General features: G+C 38.6%; 1 protein-coding gene across 1 annotated transcript in view; it reads left to right on the top strand.

The window, feature by feature from the left end:
* LOC105934693 (ventricular zone expressed PH domain-containing 1) overlaps window positions 1-22,147 on the top strand; it is a gene marked incomplete in the record, with an annotated part of 84,094 nt that overhangs the window by 40,802 nt on the left and 21,145 nt on the right. Inside the window, 2 exon segments of the mRNA XM_036149895.1 lie at window positions 14,381-14,544; window positions 19,022-19,231. Coding sequence (XP_036005788.1) covers window positions 14,381-14,544; window positions 19,022-19,231 — 374 coding nt within the window.

Genomic DNA, 22,147 nt, shown 5'->3' with positions numbered 1-22,147 from the left:
ATTCCAAAGGGCAAGTATCATCATTCTTACGGATTCAAATTTTTCCAATTGTATTCAAAAGTAATTGTATTGATTTCTACGTGTAAAACAGTGTGAAATAATGAAAACAAATCCGAAATTGCTGTGAACCCACTTCACTTGGTCATAACGCAACACACTTCCTCAAAAAAGTTGTGATAGCAAAGTCCCCAGCTAATATTTTGTGTTCATAAGGTGAATATTTATATAGCAATTTATTCAGTGTAGAGCTGGAAGTCAGGAAAAATGCTGTCTGATTGGTTTATTTTCTGTTTATTTTTGCATTAGCTAATAACTGTTTGTGAGAAAAATGTTGGTTAACGTTGTTATAAGTGCTCCAGTTCTGACCAGCATTGTTGCTTTCTTACTATGGGCATCAGCACCTATTTTTCTCCAAACAACTGTGAAACCCTAATCAGTGGCTACTCACTGCCTGTCGTAGTGGGTTAATGCAGCCAAGAATCTCACTTTTGAACAAATAACTAGTCCTCGTTTTACTTGTGAAAGTTTACCTTCAGTATAATAATGTAGCTGTCAAAACGTTGTGGCGAGGACAGTGTTTGTCCTGGTACCCAGGCTCTTAGCCCTTCTACAGTTAAATTACTCACAATATTTAATTTACCCCTTAAGTCCCTTTCAGCTTGGAAATGTAATTGAAAGGAAAGTCAGAATACATGGTCTGAAAAAAACTGTTGAAGCTAAATGGGATGGCTAAGGAAGGTTTGGAGAAGTTGAGATTTCTTTTAAACATGTTTTTCATTTAATAACATGATGCACAGAAATTATCCGGCACTTTTTTGGACAGAGGACATCAGAATTTAAAAGCCTCAGTAAAACAATGCATTTCCTGCCTTAAAAACGTTCTACTGACAAACAACAGGTACTTGGATGGTCTGGATGCTAACGCCGGCATCAGGGCTAAAGTGTTTCAAATGAATTGATGTCTTTGTTGGTTGCCATCTTCACCTTTTTACTTTCTCATAACTCCCTCACTTGAATCTTTGGGGATGTAAGAGTGCTTGCTTTATTCTTTTTTAGGTTGCCAGTAAGGGACCACACACCTATTTGGCAATTTCCTTAAAGAAAACCACATTGTTATAACATTTATACTGTCATATGTTTTCGTTGAGGAAAAAAAAAACGTTTTAGTTTACATTAAAAGGTAGGTCCAGATGGCATGTCATCATTCCATATGGCAGTGTCTTCGTTTTGTAAAGATTGTTGCTCTCTTTGTGTGCTTTCAAATGAAACATCTGCTTTGAAATACAAGAAAAAGGCTGATTGTGATTCATTAGTTTTATTATTTCGCTATTTGTAAGTTTTATGGTCTAAAATGTGATGAAATTTGCTCCTTAAGATAGTTATTCCTAAACTCTACTCAGTTACCATTACATCCAACATTTCTACGACAGTCGTTAAAATGAAGGTTTTCAAAAATCCAATGGCATCTTGTAGCAGATTACCGGCCTCCACTGCTTTTTTCCGTAACTAACATAGTTTTGAGTTATCATACATGTGTCAGGACTCTAGCCCAGGATTAAAAAAGCGAACAAGAAATCCGGAATCAGCGTCTCTGTTTGAACATAATCTTTTATGTGTATAGCCTAAAAACCATTTAACCTTTTAACCAGGATTATTAAACAGATTTAAGGATCAAACACACAGGGAATATCCATTGAGGAAATAAGAGGAATCCCCCCCCCCCCACTCCTTGAATCTCCATCCCAGTGCAAACATCTGGCTGAAACGAAGGAGCAGCGCCTCTGCCTGCGAGCGAGGCGATGACTCACGCGCTGTTGGAGGTAGCCTGCATGGCATAATCAGATATAAGCGCAGCTCCTGTGACTCAAGGGGGGGAGGGGGGAGGGGGGGGGGGGCTAAAAAAATACCAAGAGGGGAGGAAGGAAGCTGGAACTCAGATTTTTGCCCCATGCAGAGATGGTTTGTAGGCTTTTGTCGGGCTTTGTGGATTGGATGTTTGCATACAACCTTGTCTCTCTGGTTTTATTTACACATCTATCTGTCAGTTTGTCGCCCTCATTGTTTCTTTGAGCCAGTATTTGTGTCCGAGGTGACACGATGTGAACGGGGAGTCCACGTAGGTTGGGTTCGCCTGTTTGTGTGTTGACAAGCTGACTAAATAACTTTCTCGTGGGAAATTGGCAACACTCATCCTGCTGCCCCCACTCCATCATACTTTCTGTCTTTGTCTTTCTTGTGGTGTCTTTTATGTCCCCCTGACTTGCCTACCGAAAAAACATGTTTTCTGGTTTCAACCGAAGATGTGCTTGTTTTATTTTTTATTTTTCTGTAAAACTGTGAGAGAGAGGGAGTTCTATGGAATTATCCAATAACACCGTCTCTGTTTTGAGTTTGTCAAAGTTTCTCGAAGCTGGATTTTCCAAGAAGCACATTTTACACTTTCATTTACACTAATAAGCTCCTTCACTCATTTCTCTTTCATTTGTGCAGGTCTGGCGCCTATCAGACGCCAGGCTTGTCATCCGCTATGTATCACGCATCAGTGATACATAGCGGATGTATCCTACTCCTGAACTACTCCTACTATGGCTGCGATTTGTAGCCATAGTAGGAGCTGTCCTGAGAGGAAGCGTTTAAGTTATCACAAAGAGCGTTAAAAAATACGACACCCTCCAGACTTGGTGGTACCTCAGATAAAGAAGTGTTCGAAAATATGAAAATCAGCAAAGATTATATTCCAGTAGATGGAAAAGATCTTTAGTGAAATAAGTTTTTAAACCAAAATCACTGATACCTCTTAATAACCTTGCTATTAATACGTTGCACTGCTCCCTTTTACCAATTGGACTGAACTTTTGTTCTGACGTACAGGGAGAGGAATCTTTGACCATTTGTCTCTAAAGATACTCCATAGTCCATAGCAGTGATCAAATCTATCAACAAAGAGGAACCCATCCAGAGGACCTACTCAACTTTGTATTTTATTTTGAATAGTAAGTAGAGCCACCATTTAACCACCTCAGAAATGTCTTCAAGCTTGCTTAATGCAAGTGTTTGCAGTAGGCTGGTGGGAAAGCCTCATGGAGGGGATTCATGGACTGGAACTGACATCCATTTCTGGAAACCACCTTTGCCATCCACCCCAGAAGAAGTCCAGGGTTGTGAACAGTCGTGGTGAACTGCAGCGATGTCCTGTTGACTGACCCATTCATATCACCACACAGACAAAGACCCTCATCCAGAAGGACTGCCTGCTGCTGCAACATCGCCACACAACCAGCTGTAGGTAAAAGGCCCTGACCAACATAAAGCTCCATTGTTGCATTAAAGGCTGGTGGAGCCTCTTTCGCTGTGTTGCATGGAAACCATATCCAGTGCAGTCTCCTTGTCATGCCAGTAATGTTGAAAACCACCAAGATGGTGCAGATTAAATCCTTAATCAGAGGATTAAACTTTCTTTCACATTCCAATGTCCCATCTGAAGTTCTTCCATGTAGAGTTCAAATGGACAACTTTGTAGCATATATGAGGAGATATGACTTTGAAGACCTTGTTGTGCTTTAAGCTCTTTTGTCATGGTGTTGAGCTGCCATGTTCAAGGACAGGAAATGTTTTTGGCTTTGCCTTGAGGGTGTTGGGACACTGTGAATGCAACCAGATTTTAAATGTAGTTTTCAAAAAAAAAAGAAAAAAAAAAGAAAATCCAACTCTTGTTTTGCCTCCAGCTCCAGTTTTGAAGCTCAAGTAAGCTCCAGCAGCACAAAATGTGAAGATTTGTTAATTCTTCTCTAGTCTTCAGATATTGAGCGGGGGTGCATATGAACATGATTTTTGATATTTTCTATTCATTCCAAAAAAAGTATAAAACAAAGCAACTGGAATTGTTTTCCGTAGTTCAAGACGTTTCGCCTCCTCTCCAGGAAGCTTTCTCAATTCAAAAAGTCTGGAGTAATGTGGAGTACCAAGCTTTATACTACTGCCTAACAAAGGCCTTGTAATGGTTTAGATAACATACAAATTCAACAGAAACAGGTCCACCCCTTAGTAATGGGCGGTTGTTAAAGTTATTAAGCCAGCAGATTGAACCGCAACTGGTCCACTCCTCTGTAACGAGGAGTCGTCAGGGTCGTTATTGGCTTGTCTTAAAGGAACAATGTTTTGATCACCCATATGAGGGTGACAGTTAAGGTGATGGTTGGCCGGAATTAATCCTACAGCTGTGTTGTAAATTTTTGAGAGTTGAAACCAAAGGCCTCCTCCCCAGATCAAAGTTGTTTTTTCTCTCTTAACGTAGATGGCTTCCTTGACACCCCTTTCAAACCATCTGTCTTCTTTGTCCAAAATGTGAACATTTTGGTCCTCAAAAGAGTGTCCTTTGTCCTCTTTATCTAAGCCATTACAAGGCCTTGGTTTGCCAATGGTATAAAGCTTGTTACCCCACATTACTCCAGACTTTTTGAATTGAGAAAGCTTCCTGGAGAGGAAGCGAAACGTCTTTAACTATGGAAAACAAGTCCAGTTGCTTTGTTTTTTACCTTTTTTTGGAATGACCATGACCTGGATGACTGAGAATCTTCACCAGGATATTTTCTATCATCACCTGAGATTCGATTACATAGTTTGATGACTACAATCAATATGGAATTTTTCTGTCTGTAAGATTGAACTTATTGATTTTTTTATTTTTTGTAAAATGCCTTGAGATGACGTGTATTTTTGAATTGTCACTATATAAATAAGCTGAATTAAATTAAACAGATAAGCATTATTAACAAAATCATTTCTTTCTCAACAAGTTTCTATTGAAAAGGTTTCTTCAGGCCGATATCTGCTATGCCTTGGCTCTAAAAAAAAAACTTAATAGTTGTTCCTTTATGCTTTCACCCCCTTACCACCTCTTTACATTATAAAAGTTTTTATTCTGCATTAACAGGGAGCTCCAATCTGAAACAAATGTATCACCGACATATCATAGTAATATAGTTTAACTGCATGGTGCTTAAATAATTAGCCTAGTTCTGTTGCAATTCAGACAGTAATGATAACATTGCCATATATAGTGCAAGAGGATGAAAGTGTTGCCCCAAACATGCTGCAACCCAGTGGCTTGGCTCTCTCTGCTGCTGCATACTTTGAGGGCCACCGTAGATTTAGCTTTGATGAACTTTGTCCGCTCTGGGGCACAAAACTGTATTTGTAAGAATAGCGAAATAGCCTTTGAAGACAACTGATGAATATTCTGTTCAGATTCTTTGAGATTAAGATACATTTGTTCAGCTTAGATGGAGTTTTCTGTGAATTTTACCATGTTAATACTCTGCTTATTTTCCCAGGGCAACTACAAAACAACACAAGTTTTTGTTTTTTGTTTTTTTTACAATAAAGCTTATCACAAAGAAATTGTTGTTGAATAAAGTAATCTTTTTTTATGTAATGCTGCAGCTTTATCCAACAAGAGGACACATTTACACTTTTTGCCTCAAACCGCAGCTTGAACATAAAATGTTTAACTAAAACCAGGAGAATAACAGGCATGGTTTTCATAACATAAGACAAAGAAACAAGCAGAAAAAATCTAAAAAAGAGTGTGCATTCGGCTTTTTCAATTGAATCCACATTGAAGCATGAGGATCAAACAACAGCACTGTTCCTATTTGCGGGATTTTGGCAAGAAATCAGTCAAGTGTCCCCGGGAACAATCTTTTCTAACAGTCAAACCTTTAGCATTAAAGTATGTAGAAAAAAAGTCCAAAACAGAAATAGTGAGGGAAATGGGCATTTCTGGCTGAACTTTGAAGAGAAACATTCGTGGAGGCAAAGAATGGGTGAATTTAAACATTGACAGTTAAGACAAGCCTTAGCCAGCGGCGTTACATAGATTAAAGGGAGAAATATATTATCAGAGAGAGGTAGAGCAGAAGGCAAACAGATGTTACATGCTTCAAGGCAGCAAAAAAATGGGTCTTTTTGCTGTGGACTTAGTGCATGTATGACTTGTGTAAATGTTTATCTTTTTTGCCACATAACTGCCAATTGAGGAGAGAAGTAATCCAACTGGAAACGCATCATAAAAAGCTCAACACAAACTAGAAAATCTCCTGAGATTTTTTTTAAATTCTTGCCCTGATAAATGATGGCAAAGGAAAAGTTAAAGCAAAATATTTTGTTTTTAAATTCATCAAATAGATTTTTTTTTTCCAAATGTATTCCGGTTGAATGCATCTTCATCTGTGATTAAGTACTGAATCAGCAGAAAAAAGGAACTGAGTAAAGTGTCTGTGTGGGATTTATCATCGTATGAATACGCATACGGGTGGTGAAGAAAGATAAGAACAGCTAAGAATGAATAATAGGTGTCTGCAGTCATGTGGGTGAAAGTGGAGGATGGTCGCTGCTAGGGTTACTGTATATTCACGTAGCAACAGCAGTGTTACAGCACATCTGTTACCTTGTCTTGGTGCAGCTGTGCTCTGCTTTTGATTTTCTTTCTCACCTAAATGTTTCAGATCATTAAAAAAGTGGTTTATATCCAACGAAGACCTGAACCTGAGTGAAAACAAAATTGAGTTTTCACATGATGATATCATATACTAAGTGAAAAAGCTACCCAAACCAACCTGGCCATTTGCGAAAAAGTAATCACCTCCTACACCTAAAAACTGGTGGAGCAGCTATAATATATTTACTATCAACAAAGTTTATGCATTGATATAGAAGTGTCCCACTCGCCTTAGAAAAATAGTTTTAGTTTAGCTGAACTTAGTTTTAAACCCTAAAGGAGACATACATGTTTTTCCAATTCTTCCTTTTCACATTTAAATCATTCCGTTGTTTTCTATATAAGATGGAACTGCAATGCTTTGGCCTGAATTCCTCATTCATTTACCCCACGTTCCCCCTTTTTGCCACCGTTCTGAGGTGCATCTGAGAGCAACTCGTTTTGTTGCTGTCTCTTTAAATCTAAAGGAGGCACCCCGCTCCCCACCAGGTCACGAAGCGTTCCACTTCACCCAGTTCGGCCATTTTTATAGTATGCTGGGGAACGTGTAATGAACAGCCGATGACTTATCCACTCGTAGCTTCAGTATCCTTCAGCTTGGACTACAAAGTTGCTCCAAGAAATAAAAATGGCGGATTCTCGAAATTGGTTAGCTGGACGTGGCCTTGTTTAATGGCTACACTAAAAAATACTCAAAAAAGTAATAGGGAATAGAGAAAATGGAATATCTTGAAAAATATCACCCAAATAGAATATAGATATGTCTATGCAGAGACTAAATAAAAATTTGATACACAACAAAATGTATCTATGTGCTTCAGCTCGAGGTCGTAGACTGATAGAAAGACATCCTACTCCAGGATTAGTTGTTAGAAAGGAGAATTCATGGCTCCATCCATAATGCCAAGCTATCCAGGCCCTGAAGCAGCAAAGCAGTCCCAGATCATCCCACTACTTTAACCATTCCTAGGTGTAGGTATGATGTTTAGATGTGTTGCACAACTTCCACAATGTTTGAGTTTTTGATGCAATCTTGAGTTCATTGGGTTTTGTTTTTCTTATTTGTGTGTGTTTGTATTATGTCCTTGGGTTCATGTTCTTTATTTTTTTTATATTTTCTGTTTTTTTTTAATTATTGGAATAATGTAGCCTTATTAGTTCGACGTTGCCTTATTACGCAATGTCACACTACAAACTGCTCAGTGGCAAGAAGTCTTTACATGGAACTGTTTTATATCTGACACCGAGCTTGATACACTGAACTGCTCCAAGCAGGTGGTTGCAAGGATGCGCGGCATCTCAGTCCCTCTTTGTGGGTATTGAGAGATGTGCAGAGTGAACCTGATGAAAAAGAAACAGCTCTCGGTGCTCAACTCGCTAATCAAACATTTTACCATCCCTTCCCCCGCTTCTCCCCACTGGCAGAAAGTCTGGGAATTATGGGAATTTGCCACAAGAAATGTAGGCAACGGTACGCTCGACTACGAAGAGTAAAAAAAAAAAAATCTGTTGAGAGTCAGCGTGGAGTCCGTGCATCTCACAGTATGCGCACAGTACACCAGAGTATGTGGGAGCCTTTAGCTGTTTCACAATGTTCCCTGCATTCAATGCCACTCTCCACTTGTTCCTCAGTATTTATCCGCACTTTACCTGTTGCTGGTTTACCTCTGCTGGTTTCTTCTGTTTGCCTGCCTCATTCTCCATTACCATGCATGTTTCACCCACATTCTTCTTCCCAGTTCGTGCTGCCTGTTCTGTTGTCCTCTTCCCTGACTATAAGTATTTTCAACTCACCATGCTGCTCCTGAGTCCCTCTTTCTGTGCTTTCATGCAAAATAAACCTCATCAAACATTACACTTTGGCCTTAAAGCCCATAGAATATTTTCCCATCTCCCATTCTCATCTAAATGTTTTTTGAGATATGTTAGACAGGCATCTGCAATTTTCTTTTTTTTTTTTTTTAGTCAACTAAGTTTTCTTTTGGGACTCTCTCATTTATGTAATTTTTACGCTGTCTTTTTCTTATTGTTGATTCATGAGCACTGACCTTAACTGAGGCAATTGAAGCCTGCTGTGCATTAGAGCACATCATGGTCTAATGACAGCCCCCTCAAGTTCGATGCACTTATTTTGTCCTATAAACTCAATTTATTATAATACGTTTTTGACATAGTTTTCCAATGTTTAACTTATTTGTTGGTTGTAAATTGTCCAACTTTTCTTAAGTTGGAAATTTGCAAATCTGAAAGTTTACTTACTTGCAGTTTAAGGCAACTTTGGAACTTTTGTTTCTACATTGAAGGTCCTTAAAATTTATTACAGTGAGGTTGTTCTGGGTTCTTTTGCGACTTTTGGGATGAGTTGCCAATGGAGTAATTTTGGTAAGCCAGCCACTTCTAGGAAGGTTCACCGCTGTTCCATGTTTTAGCTGTTTGTGGATAATTGCAAATAATGGTTCTCCTTGTGGTTTGCTGGTGTCCCAAAGCCTTAGAAAAGGTTTTGTAGCCCTTGCCAGGCTGATAGATAGTCATCAGTAATTTTGTTAAGATCAATAGCTGTTACAATCCTCAAGTGTTTGGGTTTTGGCTTTCATTTTTGTTGCTGTTTTGATAATTGTCTTGTTGTTTTTTATGTTTTAATTAAGGCTGGGTGATATAGAAAAAATCCTATCACCGTTATTTATATATTAGTTGATATCTATGCATAACACAATAAACAAATAACTATTTTGTCTATTTTTATCTTCCCTGGTACTATTAAGTGAACTTTTTAAGCATGAGAAGGTTTATTTATTATTTACTGAACAAAGGACTACTGCATTTGAGATCCATCCATCCATCCATTTTCTGACCCGCTTAATCTCTCATGGGGTCGCGGGGGTTGCTGGTGCCTATCTCTGTAATTTTTTTTTTTCAAATCTTAAGGCATTAATTAATTATTCAACAAAAGGAACAACCATGTTCGCACATATTATCCAATTGGTTTTGTTAGGCTCTTCCCTAAAAAAAAACATAATTTAAAAGCTGCTTTGTCTGATATTAACATTTGTTTGATGATCTGAAACATTTAGATGTGACAAGAAAAGCAACTCTTCCGGAAATCTGTAATTGTGGAAATGTTTTATGTTTTTATTTTTTGCCATGGAAATGTTTATGTTGAATCATGTATACTCTACACCTGGAAATAATTGTCTTTTTGCATTCCAGCCCTTGGATGGCATCCACAGATTTAGTCATTTATGATTGATATTGATTAGTGTATTTTATTGTGTTTCTAGTCTGTAATCACAATCCTAAAGACATTTATCATCTGTCTCTTTATGTTCAGGTGCGACTTATTATCCGCTCCACTCTTCTGAGGTTGCTTTAGTTGCTTGATTGCACACTCCCATGACATTATGCTTCAAATGAGTGGTACAAGTTACATTAACTCTAGTGAAGCCTTAAAGCTACCTTTGGATCTCTCTCTCTTTGCAGTTTTGTCCTGAACAGTAAACTCTGCACACAGATTAACATGGTGTTCATTTTGGCAGGTTATGCACTAAAAAAAACTCATCATATATTCATTCTTCTTTATGTCTGTGCGGGAAAACTGTTTTAGTATTGACCCGTCTCTAGATTGACTGAAAGAAAAATACATGCAAAAATGTATGTGTTGTAAAAGCTTTAGGGGTTTCTTGTCTGAGTTTGCACAACTCCTGTTCCTTTTGACAAATTCTCTGGTGGGTCTGAAAGTAGATTTAACTAATTTGTCTTAAAGATTTGAAATAGAAAATAATAAAAGGAAACTCTGACTCAAATAAAAGTCTTATCTGAGAAATTGGAAAGTTTCTCTTTGCGCACTTAGTGAAACTTTTCTAAGTTATGACAATAACTAAGGCCAAATCCTTTTTTTTCCCTCCACGACTTAGACAGGTTTTACTCTCCTCTTGAGTGAATTGTTGGACATGATGGCATTTGCAAAGCAGATTAAACTGAAAGCTGCAAGTGTATGTGGATGACAGGGAATCTTTTTGGACTCCTTCACTTTTCCATAAAATCTTTACAGTTTGAACAGTTTTCAGGTTCTTTTGTGATGTTTGTATAGTGTTGGTGTCACCTCAGAAAAATGTAACCTTTGAGTGATTAAACATTAGATGGATGGATGCATGGACGGACAGATGGACACTTCAGGAAGTTGTATAGGCTGTTTTAGATGCAGAGGGATTTAGACAGGGCCAGTAAAATGAGGCTGAATACGTTCGGTTCAGAATGTTCTTCGCTCTGGTTGTATTGTTCTTTCTGTATGTGAGCATTAGGATAAAGTTTCAGGGCTGTAAATCCTCAGAGTATTTTGTGCAGACTCTTGTCTCCTCCTGCCTTTTAACATACCTTTGAACAGATTTTTTTTAGTGTTTTAACTGAGGTTTTATGGTTATTACCAGCTTTCTCTGTCTCACTGTACTTAAACTATAGCTGTCTTCGTCTATGATGATTTGTGTTGAGTTGTGTGTAGGTGGTGTGTGAGTCTGATGTTACACAGTGTAGGTTATGCTTTGGACTGTAGGAAGGTCTATACAGTCTAGTATATATAAAAATCTTTTTTATTTGCCCTGAAGAATCAGTAATTCTGCTGCATTAGTCACATTTCTTTAGCAGGAAACGGTTTTAGGGAAACATGCAGTAAATGGTGCAGGTGATGACTCAAAGCTTGGTTGGCTGTGTTGAGGACACAGAGCCTCTGTATCTTCTGGATTGAGCAACACCATGTGCATGGAAACTGTGAATCCCATTCCGTCTTGTTGTTACATTTTAATTACAAACTAAGCACCCAAGCTGTGAATACTTTGTATTAATTATGAAAACTGCCTCTAACTAGTTGTTAAAATTTATCGCTCTTCTACACAGTGGTTTGGTGGTTAGCATCTCTAAACAAGATGTTCTCAGGGTTAAGTCTTGACCCAGCAGGCTCTTGTATGTTTAATCCTTGCAGGCCTTGGTTCTCTGTAAATAAGCTCCAACTAAAGAATGTACTACTCAACTTAATTTATAATAATAATAATAATAATAATAATAATAATAATAATAATAATAATTAAAACTGGAAAAAATCTGTTAAGAGATGAGAGGTTCAGAAAATAGGTTTCACAAGTCTGGACATGTTTTTCGACCTTCTTTAATCAACCCTCAACAGGTCCAGGAATAGACTTTGGAGCTTTGGTTAGTTGTTGTTTGTTGTTGTTGCTTTTTTTTTTTTTTTTTGTAATTTTGCATTTTATATTGTGAAAAAAAATATATTAAACGTTAAATAAGCTCCAACTAAGCTTGTTAGCCTTCTTATAGAATCATTTGAACTTTTTATTTATATTTCTACTGTTTTTTAAAAAAAAACAATCAACAGTCTACATTTTTTAAGTTGCTCAAGTTTGTTTTGCTCTTATTTTTCTATATTTCCTATAGATGTGGGTTGTTTTAATTAAAAAAAGTAAACTGCTGTGCTGCTTTTGTTTTAAACTTTGCCTTATACATTCTGTATGTGACATACAGTCTGGCTGCATTTAAACGTTAAATATGAAGTATCTCTCGTAGTTTGCCTTTGAAGGGTACCAGAGTTATTGTAAAAAAAAAAAATGTCTGAAAATCACCAATCATAACTCCTCCATTTGAAAACAAGAGTCTTTGTTCAGTAAAGTGAATCATTTAAAGATGTTTTATTGTCAGACAGGGGCTGTTGGGTAATCCTGTGGGTTTTTCAGGCCTGTAAACTGCTTTGCAAATGCCTTCATGTCCAATCATGCGTCATCTTGACTTTGTTTCAACACAATAAAAATGGGAAAATGATTATTTCCAAACAGTGGATATTTCATAGCTGGGAATATTATGCTTGGTGATTTCAATAACAGTGTATGCTAATACAGGAAAGTTATAAAGAGCTAACAAACTAAGGTGAAAGTTTTTTACAACATGCTTCACATTTTAATAGTCATGGTCATCATACATTACTTAACATATTTACACCCCTGGAATGCACCCAAGATGCTCACGGTAACTGTGGTAGGAGTTGCAGAGATCCACAAATCAGGTGGGAGAATCGATTGACAGGAATGTCAGCTCCACAAATAGGTTAGTAAGGATAGTTGCTGTTGTTGCTAAAAGAAAGCAATGAGAATCCCCAAAAGGAAAAGGTCAGTTTTGTCACAAGCTCTGGAGGCCATACAGCTTCAAAGGGAAAAAATTGATAATCTGATCAGATGACACCAAAATCCAGTTTCTTGGCCAACATGCAAAAGTCTATTAGAAGATATTATGGAAATCGTTTTCTCTCCGCTTTGCAATTCTGCAGTAGTTAATGTTGGTCTAGCACACAAAATCCTTATAAATACTTGAAATTTAAGGGAATTACGTTAAAAAAATATGAAAATTAAATCGAACTCCGGCTCGCACTAGAATACGGTGCGGCATAACAACCAACTCAAATCATAAAAAAAGCAATGTGTCCACTCACATCAGTTACATGCGGTTCCGGTTCCGGTTACCTAGACCGTGCGGAAACAGAATGGCTTTTGGACGATTGAAACAGGATATTTATGCGCATGGCTAGTGAGTTTTGCCCTAAAAAATTAAAACAATGGCAGTTTTTTAATCATTTATGAGGGACAGCAGCAGAAAGGACCACATGAACTTCTGTTCTCACCAGAACCATTTCATTATCCTTTAGCCTCAGCTGCAGCTGGCCGCTGTTTACCTAGTTGCGAGTCGGGATTTGCGGCAAACGAGAACTGGATCAGGACCTTAACCCGCTCCGTAGTCAGTGTGAGCCCCGAGTAACGGATGCAACTTTGATGGAGCCATATGCAAAGACAGACAATAATGACAATAACTTGAGCATTTTTCAAGGTAATTGTTGTAAAGAACTTAAGATTTAGTTTTAACATAATTTTTATTTAATTATTTCTATATGAAGCTGAACAGTGAAGTAGGCTCTCAAAGAAAGAGCTTGGTTCTTTCAGCATTGAATTTCCACATTCTCCCCGTGTGTGCATAGATTCTTCTCCAGATCCATCAGACAATCATGAGGCTTTATAACAAAGAGGATCGTTGCACCACTCTTCTGCTGCTCATCTTTGTACTTCCTGCAGAATTTGTGGTGATGTTTTCTTGGACATCTTCTCCCAAGGTTGTTGTCCAAACGTCCTTGTCTTAATTACCTTCTGCCAATGCTGAGCAAGCTCTGCAGTGTTGGCATCTTGATTCTGCCGCTTTAGAGAACGGGGTCCTGGAATTACTAAACATCCTTGGATTTACCCTAGCCTACAACATAGTTACCAAATCTCTAACCTTTAGATTGATGAACTGAGTGACTAATGTGCAATTGTTAGCAACTATTTCCTCTCATGTGAAGCAGTTTTGATTCAAACTATGATGGTTGCGCAGGTTTCTGTAAACTTGACTATTGCAAATAGTCAAGTTTAAATCACTTCATGAATTAAACTGACCAAGGTATTTCAATATAGTTTGTGCTTGTGGCCAAACTATACTGAAATGAAGTTAGTGGGCTTCTTATGTCAGTTCAGAACTTAAGTTACAAGTTCTGGACCTATAATGCTTAGCTAAAAGTTCTTAATTAGACTTTAACATGAATGAAAATCTTTTACAACTTTGCATTTAATCACATTTGAATTCCATCTTTCCAAACTCCTAACAATTATTATAATAATTATTAAAAACCCTTTGGCAGTATTCCTTTTAAAGTGTCCTTTTCTTAATTTATTTCAAGGGAAGACTACTTTCAGTGAATGCACGTCTTTAATACCAGCATGTGTTTTTCTTTCGCAGCAGTCACACTCTCTGCCCGCTCTCTGCATGCTTATGTACTTATCTGTATCTTTTCATGTGTTGCAGGCAACCACATGATGTTACGTGTGCTGCCATCCGTCTACCCCAAACAGCCAGACACCATCCACCATCACCTGGGCAGCCTTACAGCAATGATGCCCCAGGTGGAGACACCCGAGCAGCGACACCTGATCAGACTTATTCAGATGGTTGCAGAACAGCACCCACTTGTGAGTAATTGTTGTTATGTCATTTATAAGGCCAACGTTAGTCTTTTACACTACGAATAACAGTAACTGTATTAAGCTGGGTAGCAGTGGGTGATAGATTTAAAACTGTGGCCAATATCTCGACAAGGTTACAATTTTTGTTTGGAAACATGGAATTTGCTTTTCCAATCTTGGGTTGATTACGGTTCATGCACAGAAGAGATCTTAAAGGTGCACAACTATAATCTCTGATTGATATAAAAGAGTAAGAAAAGGGGGAAGAGCTGCTTCAAATCATTATCTTCTTGTGTTAATAATGGACCTGGTGTGCAAGCACAATGCGGTACCGCGCACGTGACGTCACCGTCTCAAGAGCAACGCCCCTTTTGCCGCTTAGGTAGGGCATACAGGAGAGAACGCACGGATAACAGATATGACCGACTTTACAGCCGTTAAACTTTCCCAAGACGATGTCCCAGGCACACGGATTACTGGTCGCACTGTCGAAGAACACACCAACCTTCAGCTCAAACGATGGCTTGAGGTTCGAGGGCTTAAAAAAAGACTGGAAAACTGGCCGAGTTGATGAACGGTAAGCTTTGTTTTTTTTTTTCCTGCGCGGCGATCAAGGCAGCGTCGGCCGTTTTTTTTGTTGTTGTTTGCAATCACCGTCCAGGAATGGGTATATGTTTAATGTTTGTCTCATTTGAAATGTTTTTGAGTAAGCTATCCTGGTAGCAGGCTATCATGTTAGCGCCTGCTACCATGATAGCCTATATGCTGTCATGGTAGCAGGCGCTACTTTATTAACATGTCGGCCACCAAAATACTCTTACCTTGACTTGATGTTGCTGGAATTGGGTCAGGATGTTCTTCGGTTGTGCCCTTTCCTCCGACAAAATGCTTGCTACATATGTACTTGAATTTGGTAACTTTTTCCGGGTTGAACTGTTGTGTAGGCCGACCGCACCGGTCCCAGCGCACACATTTCTCCTTGGCAGTCTTGAAGAAAACATCCTTCATATGCGGCCGATCAGCGTAACTCGAGTCGCTGTTGCACGTTCCATAGCAACAATGTTTAAAAACCATGGTCTTAGATTTGGAAAAAGCATTTGTTTACCGAGTAAAACCAAGGGTAACGCACGTCTCTTTTACAGCGACACAGCGGCGGACTATGCAAGCATGCCCTACTGCGTACCACGTGATGTGACGTCATCGTGACGTTGTGTTTCTAAAAATAGCTCGCGCGCGGTACCGCATTGCTTTGCATCTAAAGGTTCTCATATTGAGGGAATCTCTACTAAGAATATTACATCTGAAGGAACAATTTTCTGGATCATCAAGACCTTTGATGTCAGACATGCAATAGTGGTGAAAGGGACTTTGCAGAGTGTACTGCAAGTGCCAAGACCATCTTCCCTAAAGAATGGGGTGAGTATGAGTGTATCAGTGACACATTGAGTTGGAGATCTTTGAAGAACTGCCCCGTGACGAGATAATGATAAAGAAGAGACTTCCGACCACGAAAAACATCAAGGATAAGGACAGACGGAAATTGTGCAGGGATTACAAGAACTGGACCATAAAAGATCAGTGAAAAGTTAGTTTCTGTTATAAATCCTTCTTCCAGTTGTCTGGAACATCTGCGAAATCGTTTGCCCAGAAAAGAAAAGGTGAGTTCTGTGTCATGCTAACAGTGATGTATTCTGATCCAATCTGTGTGGGAAGTGGTTTCTCCACTATGGGAGTGAATTTACTCACAGTACTTCCCAAAAACACCATTAAGATAAGAAATACCTTTATAGTCTCACAATGGGGGAATTTGGATGTGACAGCAGCAAATACACATAGTTAGACACTAAATCAGCATTAAAGTCCCATTGTGTCAGATTTTCCCACCGTTTTTTTTCTCGATAAAGACGTAAGCAAATTGATTGCTGGCCCTGGTGGAGTGGAGTTCAGAAGCCACAGACAGAGGAGGATTTGTTAACCTGTCGACCGTGGCAAATGAGGGATGAGTGTTATTGATGTTTTTGTTGATGATCTCAGATAAGAAAGAGTCCCTCGCATTTTTCAGTTCTAAGTTATATCTGTAAAGTCTGTCTTTATAGATGTCATAGTGAACCTGGAGTTTAGTCTTTCTCCACCTGCATTCAGCTTTTCAACACTCCCTTTTTGCACTTGTAACTGCTGGAGTACTTCTCCACAGAGATTTTTTTTTCTTCCCAGAATCAGCCTTCACTTTATTTGGAGCAATGCAACCAATGTTGACTGAAACTTTGGGGGAGTCCTCTTTTTGTCCTGTTGAGATCTGGGGTGAATCCTCCTGTAATTCTGATGTAGTCTCTTTCTGTGTCATCTTTGTGGTTATCTTTATCTTGGCTTGTTCTGGTTGTACTGGGCTTATCATTTGTTTTTGTACTTGCTGAGCTTTGTTTTGGGACAAAGCTGATGGGACATGGCTTACAGAATAGAAAAAGTTGGAAATCAGGCGTTTTACACCTGACTTATTTAGAGAGAAACCATCTCTGTTGAACAGATGTCTCCTCTCCCAAAAGATGTTGAAGTTGTCTATGAAAGTTACAGCTGTTTGTTTGTATGTTTTTTTCCAGCCATTTGTTTAGCATCAGAACTTAAAAAAAAGTCTCATCTCCACAATTAATGGGCAGGTGAGGGCCACTGAGAAACACCTTGACATTAAGGCTATTGACTAAATTTAGCAGACGAATGTAATCCTCCTTCAATACTTCTGATTTTCTCATCCAGAAGCCCGAGGTTTCAGCTTGTGCTATGAGTGTTTCCAGGGTTGGGTGTTCTTTCATGATCCTTAGAAGGATGTCTGATACATTAGACACCAAGCCATAGTTCAAAGAGTTATAAATCAACACCTCAGTGCTCTTCTTGTTACAGAAGTGTTTAATCCTATTTACAGATCCGTTACACAATACGTTCTAAGAAAACTATGCAATATGTATGATTGTATCAGCAACATCCCAGAGTAGTTAAAGCATATGCAGATGGACATTAGCATCTGAGAGACATTGTAAATGATTTATGATCAAACTCTGTGCAACCATAAGCATGTTTGTAAACACCTATTGAGTCTCTTGCAAACAGCAGAGATTATAGAGACTATAAGCAGCTGGGATGAAGGACCTGCAACAGCTCCATGCCCTGGTTGGTAGACATTGTCCATCAGCAACTGGACTGACTTCACTTTAACTAGAATAACAGGCGTGTGGCCTTTTTAATATCAGGAGATCTTGTGCCACAAGATCCCATTACATCCATATTGGATGTAATGGGATCCCATTACATCCCATTACATCCATATTGGATGTAATGGGATCCCATTACATCCCATTACATCAATATTGGAGTGTATAAAATGTTTCAATTGTTCTTCAATTGTTCTTCAAAATGACATAAAAACATGAAATAGGAAAAACTAGAGGTTAAAAACAAAATATAATTTTGTGTCACTTCCAACACGTACGGACAATAAACAGCCATTAAATGTAACTAAAACAAATAACATGTCAAATTAAAAACCTGAACTGTTTAACGTGGTGTGGTACTTTTATGGGTCCTCTGTGCCGATGGTCTTTTTTAGCCTGCCTCTATAACCACTGCTGCTGTTCTTGATGAGACCAGCACAGAAATTAGCGTAAAAGGTTTATTATTATTGTTTACTTTTATCTTATAATATATGTGTTAAACAATTCCTCTTATCTGTCAAACCTAATCAAATTGCTGGCCATTGAGCCCCTCTGTATGCCGCATTGTGAACAATCCACTAGGAAACGAAATAGAGCTGATAAAATTGTGCGCAGCAGGAACACCTTTAATCCAACATACTTTGAAGCAAAGCTGTTGGGATTCAACGCGAGGGGGAAATACCACATACCAGCAAACAGAACACGCAGTGGTAAAACATGCACCGTTTTGTTCAGTGAAGAAACAAAACCAGCCATCTGGAGTTATTCTTATCCTCGACCCCCCCCCCCCCCCCCCCCCCCCACTACACACACACGCACACACACGGTCGTAAAATATTGGTAGTTTTTTCATTGTTGCTGCGTTCACCACAGCACTTGCGAAATGTTTGTCATTCTAATGCCGCTTACTGGAAGTGATGGACTGGTAGGGTTAAATATGAAACGTATATGGGAAACATTTTCAGCTGTCATGCAGCATCTTTTGGAGAAACAAGTGGTCATTAGAATTAGTGTATTTCTTCAGAAAACGTGACTCATTATGAGGCAGCAACAGAGCAGACAATCGTGGGCTTTCAGTCTAGTGCACCCCAGTGTGATCAGTACAGATAATGAGCAGGAACTGTTCATTCATTCAGTTTGCTCAGACAGTCCGACGGTCAGTCTTTTGTTAACTACTCTCTGGTTTGTTGATGCAGAGTGCAGATGCTGAGTCGCAGGCTAATGAAACGGCAGTGTGTGCTTGTTGTATTTGTTGGCTTTATTTCTCCTAATCCCTGCAGATGCTGAGTACACATGTGCCCAAACTGGTCAGTTACCTGAGTGAGCCCGCGCTGGCCGAGGCTGTGCTGGGTGCTCTTGTGGACGTTTCCCAGGCCAGCCCTTCGTCACTGGTCGGCTTTCTGCCAGCACTGAGGATGGTGGGACAGCAGTCTACTGCTTTTCTTAGTCAAGTGGCCAAAATCCATGGTGCTGTTGGAATCCTCAGTGAGGTAAAACACACAAAGATATATATATATACAAAATGTTACATTTATAAAAGAGAGTGGAAGAGGGTGTCCTACGTTTAAAGTAATCTAGTTAAGGAACTTGTATTGAAGTGAAGGAGCATCAGAAACCATGCAGTCAGAAGCAAAAACATGAGAAAAGTGAGGGTTGCTAAATCCAGTCCAGTACAAATGTTACATTTCTGCACTGTTTCACAATACTACAAAAGTGCTAAGGCATGTTCTTAGGTTTTTCCAGTAAGATGGAGATGGTACCAGTTGAAACCATCTGCAGTTTGTGTTTCTGACTTACTGCTTGAACTTTACCACGCTTTGTGATGCAGAATCCACAAAGGGTATTTTATTAGTATTTATATAACATACCAAGACAAGAGTGTGGATATTTCTGAAGTGAACGGAGACTGACAAAAATCAGTAAATTGGGGTGCGCATTTGTGTTTAGACCAAACTGACGGCCCTAAATTAAATCCAGAGCAAACAATTACCAAGTGCTTTTGAAAGAGTCTGCTGGTGTTCAGTCTCACTATAAATCTCACTGTTCTGTAAAGGCCTTAGAGGTTTGTTCGAGAAAATTAATACTGGAAGAGCCGCAGAGAGCTGCAGCTCAGAGAAGTTGTTGGCACGTCAGCTACAAGTTGTATACTGACCTTTACGTGAGAGTGCATAGGTAAATTTTATTTATATAGCACCTTTGACAGGATTAAAACCACAAACACAAAACAACACTAAAAAAAGACACAGCAAGGGGTGTGCTCCGATGGTCCAAGAGTAGAGAGCACCACTCATATATGGAGGCCTTAACCCCCCGATGTGGCTGACCCGGGTTCGATTCTGGCCTGACATGTCTTCCTGCCCCACTCTGTTAAACCCCTTTTCCTGTCAGCGTCCTGTCTAAAAAGATAATCCACTAGTGGATATATATATATATATATATATATATATATATATATATATATATATATATATATATATATATATATATATATATATATATACACACAATGGCCTTATGCCATGTATTAGACCTAGTCCAGACCTAAATCCTGAATGTCTGACAGGACTTAAAAATGTATGTTTACAGACAATCTCCATCCAATCTGAAAAAGCTTTTGGTCTTTTGCAAAGAAGAATTGGCTAAATCTGCTCATTCTTGATGTCAAAGACCTGCAGCTGAAACTCCAGTGAAGGGTGTTCTCCAAAGGTTTTTTTTTTTGTTAGTTAGCTAGCTAGTCATAGTCTCTTGAGGAGCTAGAATACAATTGCACTTTATTTAAAACAACAAAAAGAACTTCGCCATCTTCCTACCATTTCTAACTTATGCTCCACTTTGTATTGGTCTATTAGTTTCAAACCACGGTAAAGTCTCACGAAGACGTCTTACTTCATGTCAATAGATATCATTGGCTCCTGTTTTCCAAACACCGTTTACAAAGAGCAAAAAAACTCCCACAGACAGACTTAGACAGGGTTTATTAATTGAATAAGTGGAGGAGAATGTTATGCACAGTCACATGACTCATCCTCTGATGTTCTGCCAAGTACGAAGCCCACTGTTTCACGCTGCACAGGGCAGATCCGGAGGTTTAACAACTGCCTTTGTGTTCAGTGGAACTGTCCTAAACAAACTTAAGATCACACCTTTAGCGGATCACAAACTGCTGTCCAGGTTAAAGGTTGCGTTGAAAGAAAGGTGGATTGGTAAAATATGAGGCTGAAGCCCAGTGAAGCAAAGTAAGGTCTCTTCTGTGCATGGTTTGTTACATTAGAAAATGCAAATAAGTGGAAAGCCTAGAGCTGTGCTTATTTTATATATCTTTGACTAAAACCTTTTTTTAATATGATTTGGTATTATTCAGGTTTACATTTAATTATAGTGGTATGGCTATTATCAGAGGGTAATTTAAAGTGCTCAGAATATTTTGGTCGTATTCTGACAGCTCCTCCTACATGCACAATTGTGAAGAAGGAGAGAAAAATATTTTAATTAGCTCAGTTATGGAGACCAAGAACAAAACAGAAAAAAATGAACAGAAAAAAATTATGTTTTTTTTGTCTGTATCAAGGTTTCAATATGATTGCTCACTTTGCTGAATTCTTTAATTGATAATCTAAAATGTATTTACAACCCTTCCCCCAAATTTGTTATCTCATCCTCTTCATTATCAGGAACCTTTCCTTGGAACATGAGATGCATGAAAATTATCCTCTATAAAACAGGGGGCATTGATAGAGCAAAATGAAATAATAAATAAATGTAAATCATTCTTAGCAGCCATGCCTGGAATCATCTGCAGTGCTGTAAAAATGTACTTCTCACCTCAAATATTTCTGTTATTGCTTTTTGTCCCATGGGAATGTTTCATATTATCAAACAAATGTTATGAAAAGAGCAAGATGATATAAGATGTAAAATAAGCACATGTGTGATGACTATTTGACTGAAGTAGGGAATAGAGCTTTTAGCCAATCTAGCTGTAATAAATCCCTTTATTGTCTCACGATGGGGAAATTCAGGCGCAGCTGTGGCAGAAACACATAGAGTTGCACTCTAAATCAATAATGAAAAAAAAGCTAATCTAATCAAAGGTTAGCCCAAAAGCAACATACAATGAATGTATCAGAAAGGGAAAAATAGAAGTAAAAATAAAACCAGAGTAAGTATTGCACAATTATTGTTAACTTGGCATATTCGGATCAAAATGAAATATTCAAGTAAAACGGAGTATGTATAAAATAAAATCTCCCTCTTTTGTAAATTAGGAAATAAATGTGCATTGCCAAAGACTTTTGGTCCAATTTCACTAACCACACCCAGATCTGATTGCTGCCAGACCTGTAGAATCAATCCATTACGTAAATAGAAGCTGAGAAAGTCAGATTATGGACTTGAACGAGCAACAT

The sequence above is a fragment of the Fundulus heteroclitus genome, chromosome 18 (assembly GCF_011125445.2).
Source record: "Fundulus heteroclitus isolate FHET01 chromosome 18, MU-UCD_Fhet_4.1, whole genome shotgun sequence".
Lineage (NCBI taxonomy): Eukaryota > Metazoa > Chordata > Actinopteri > Cyprinodontiformes > Fundulidae > Fundulus > Fundulus heteroclitus.
Note: the sequence above shows the minus strand (reverse complement) of the source record. Positions and strands in the feature narration are given on the sequence as shown.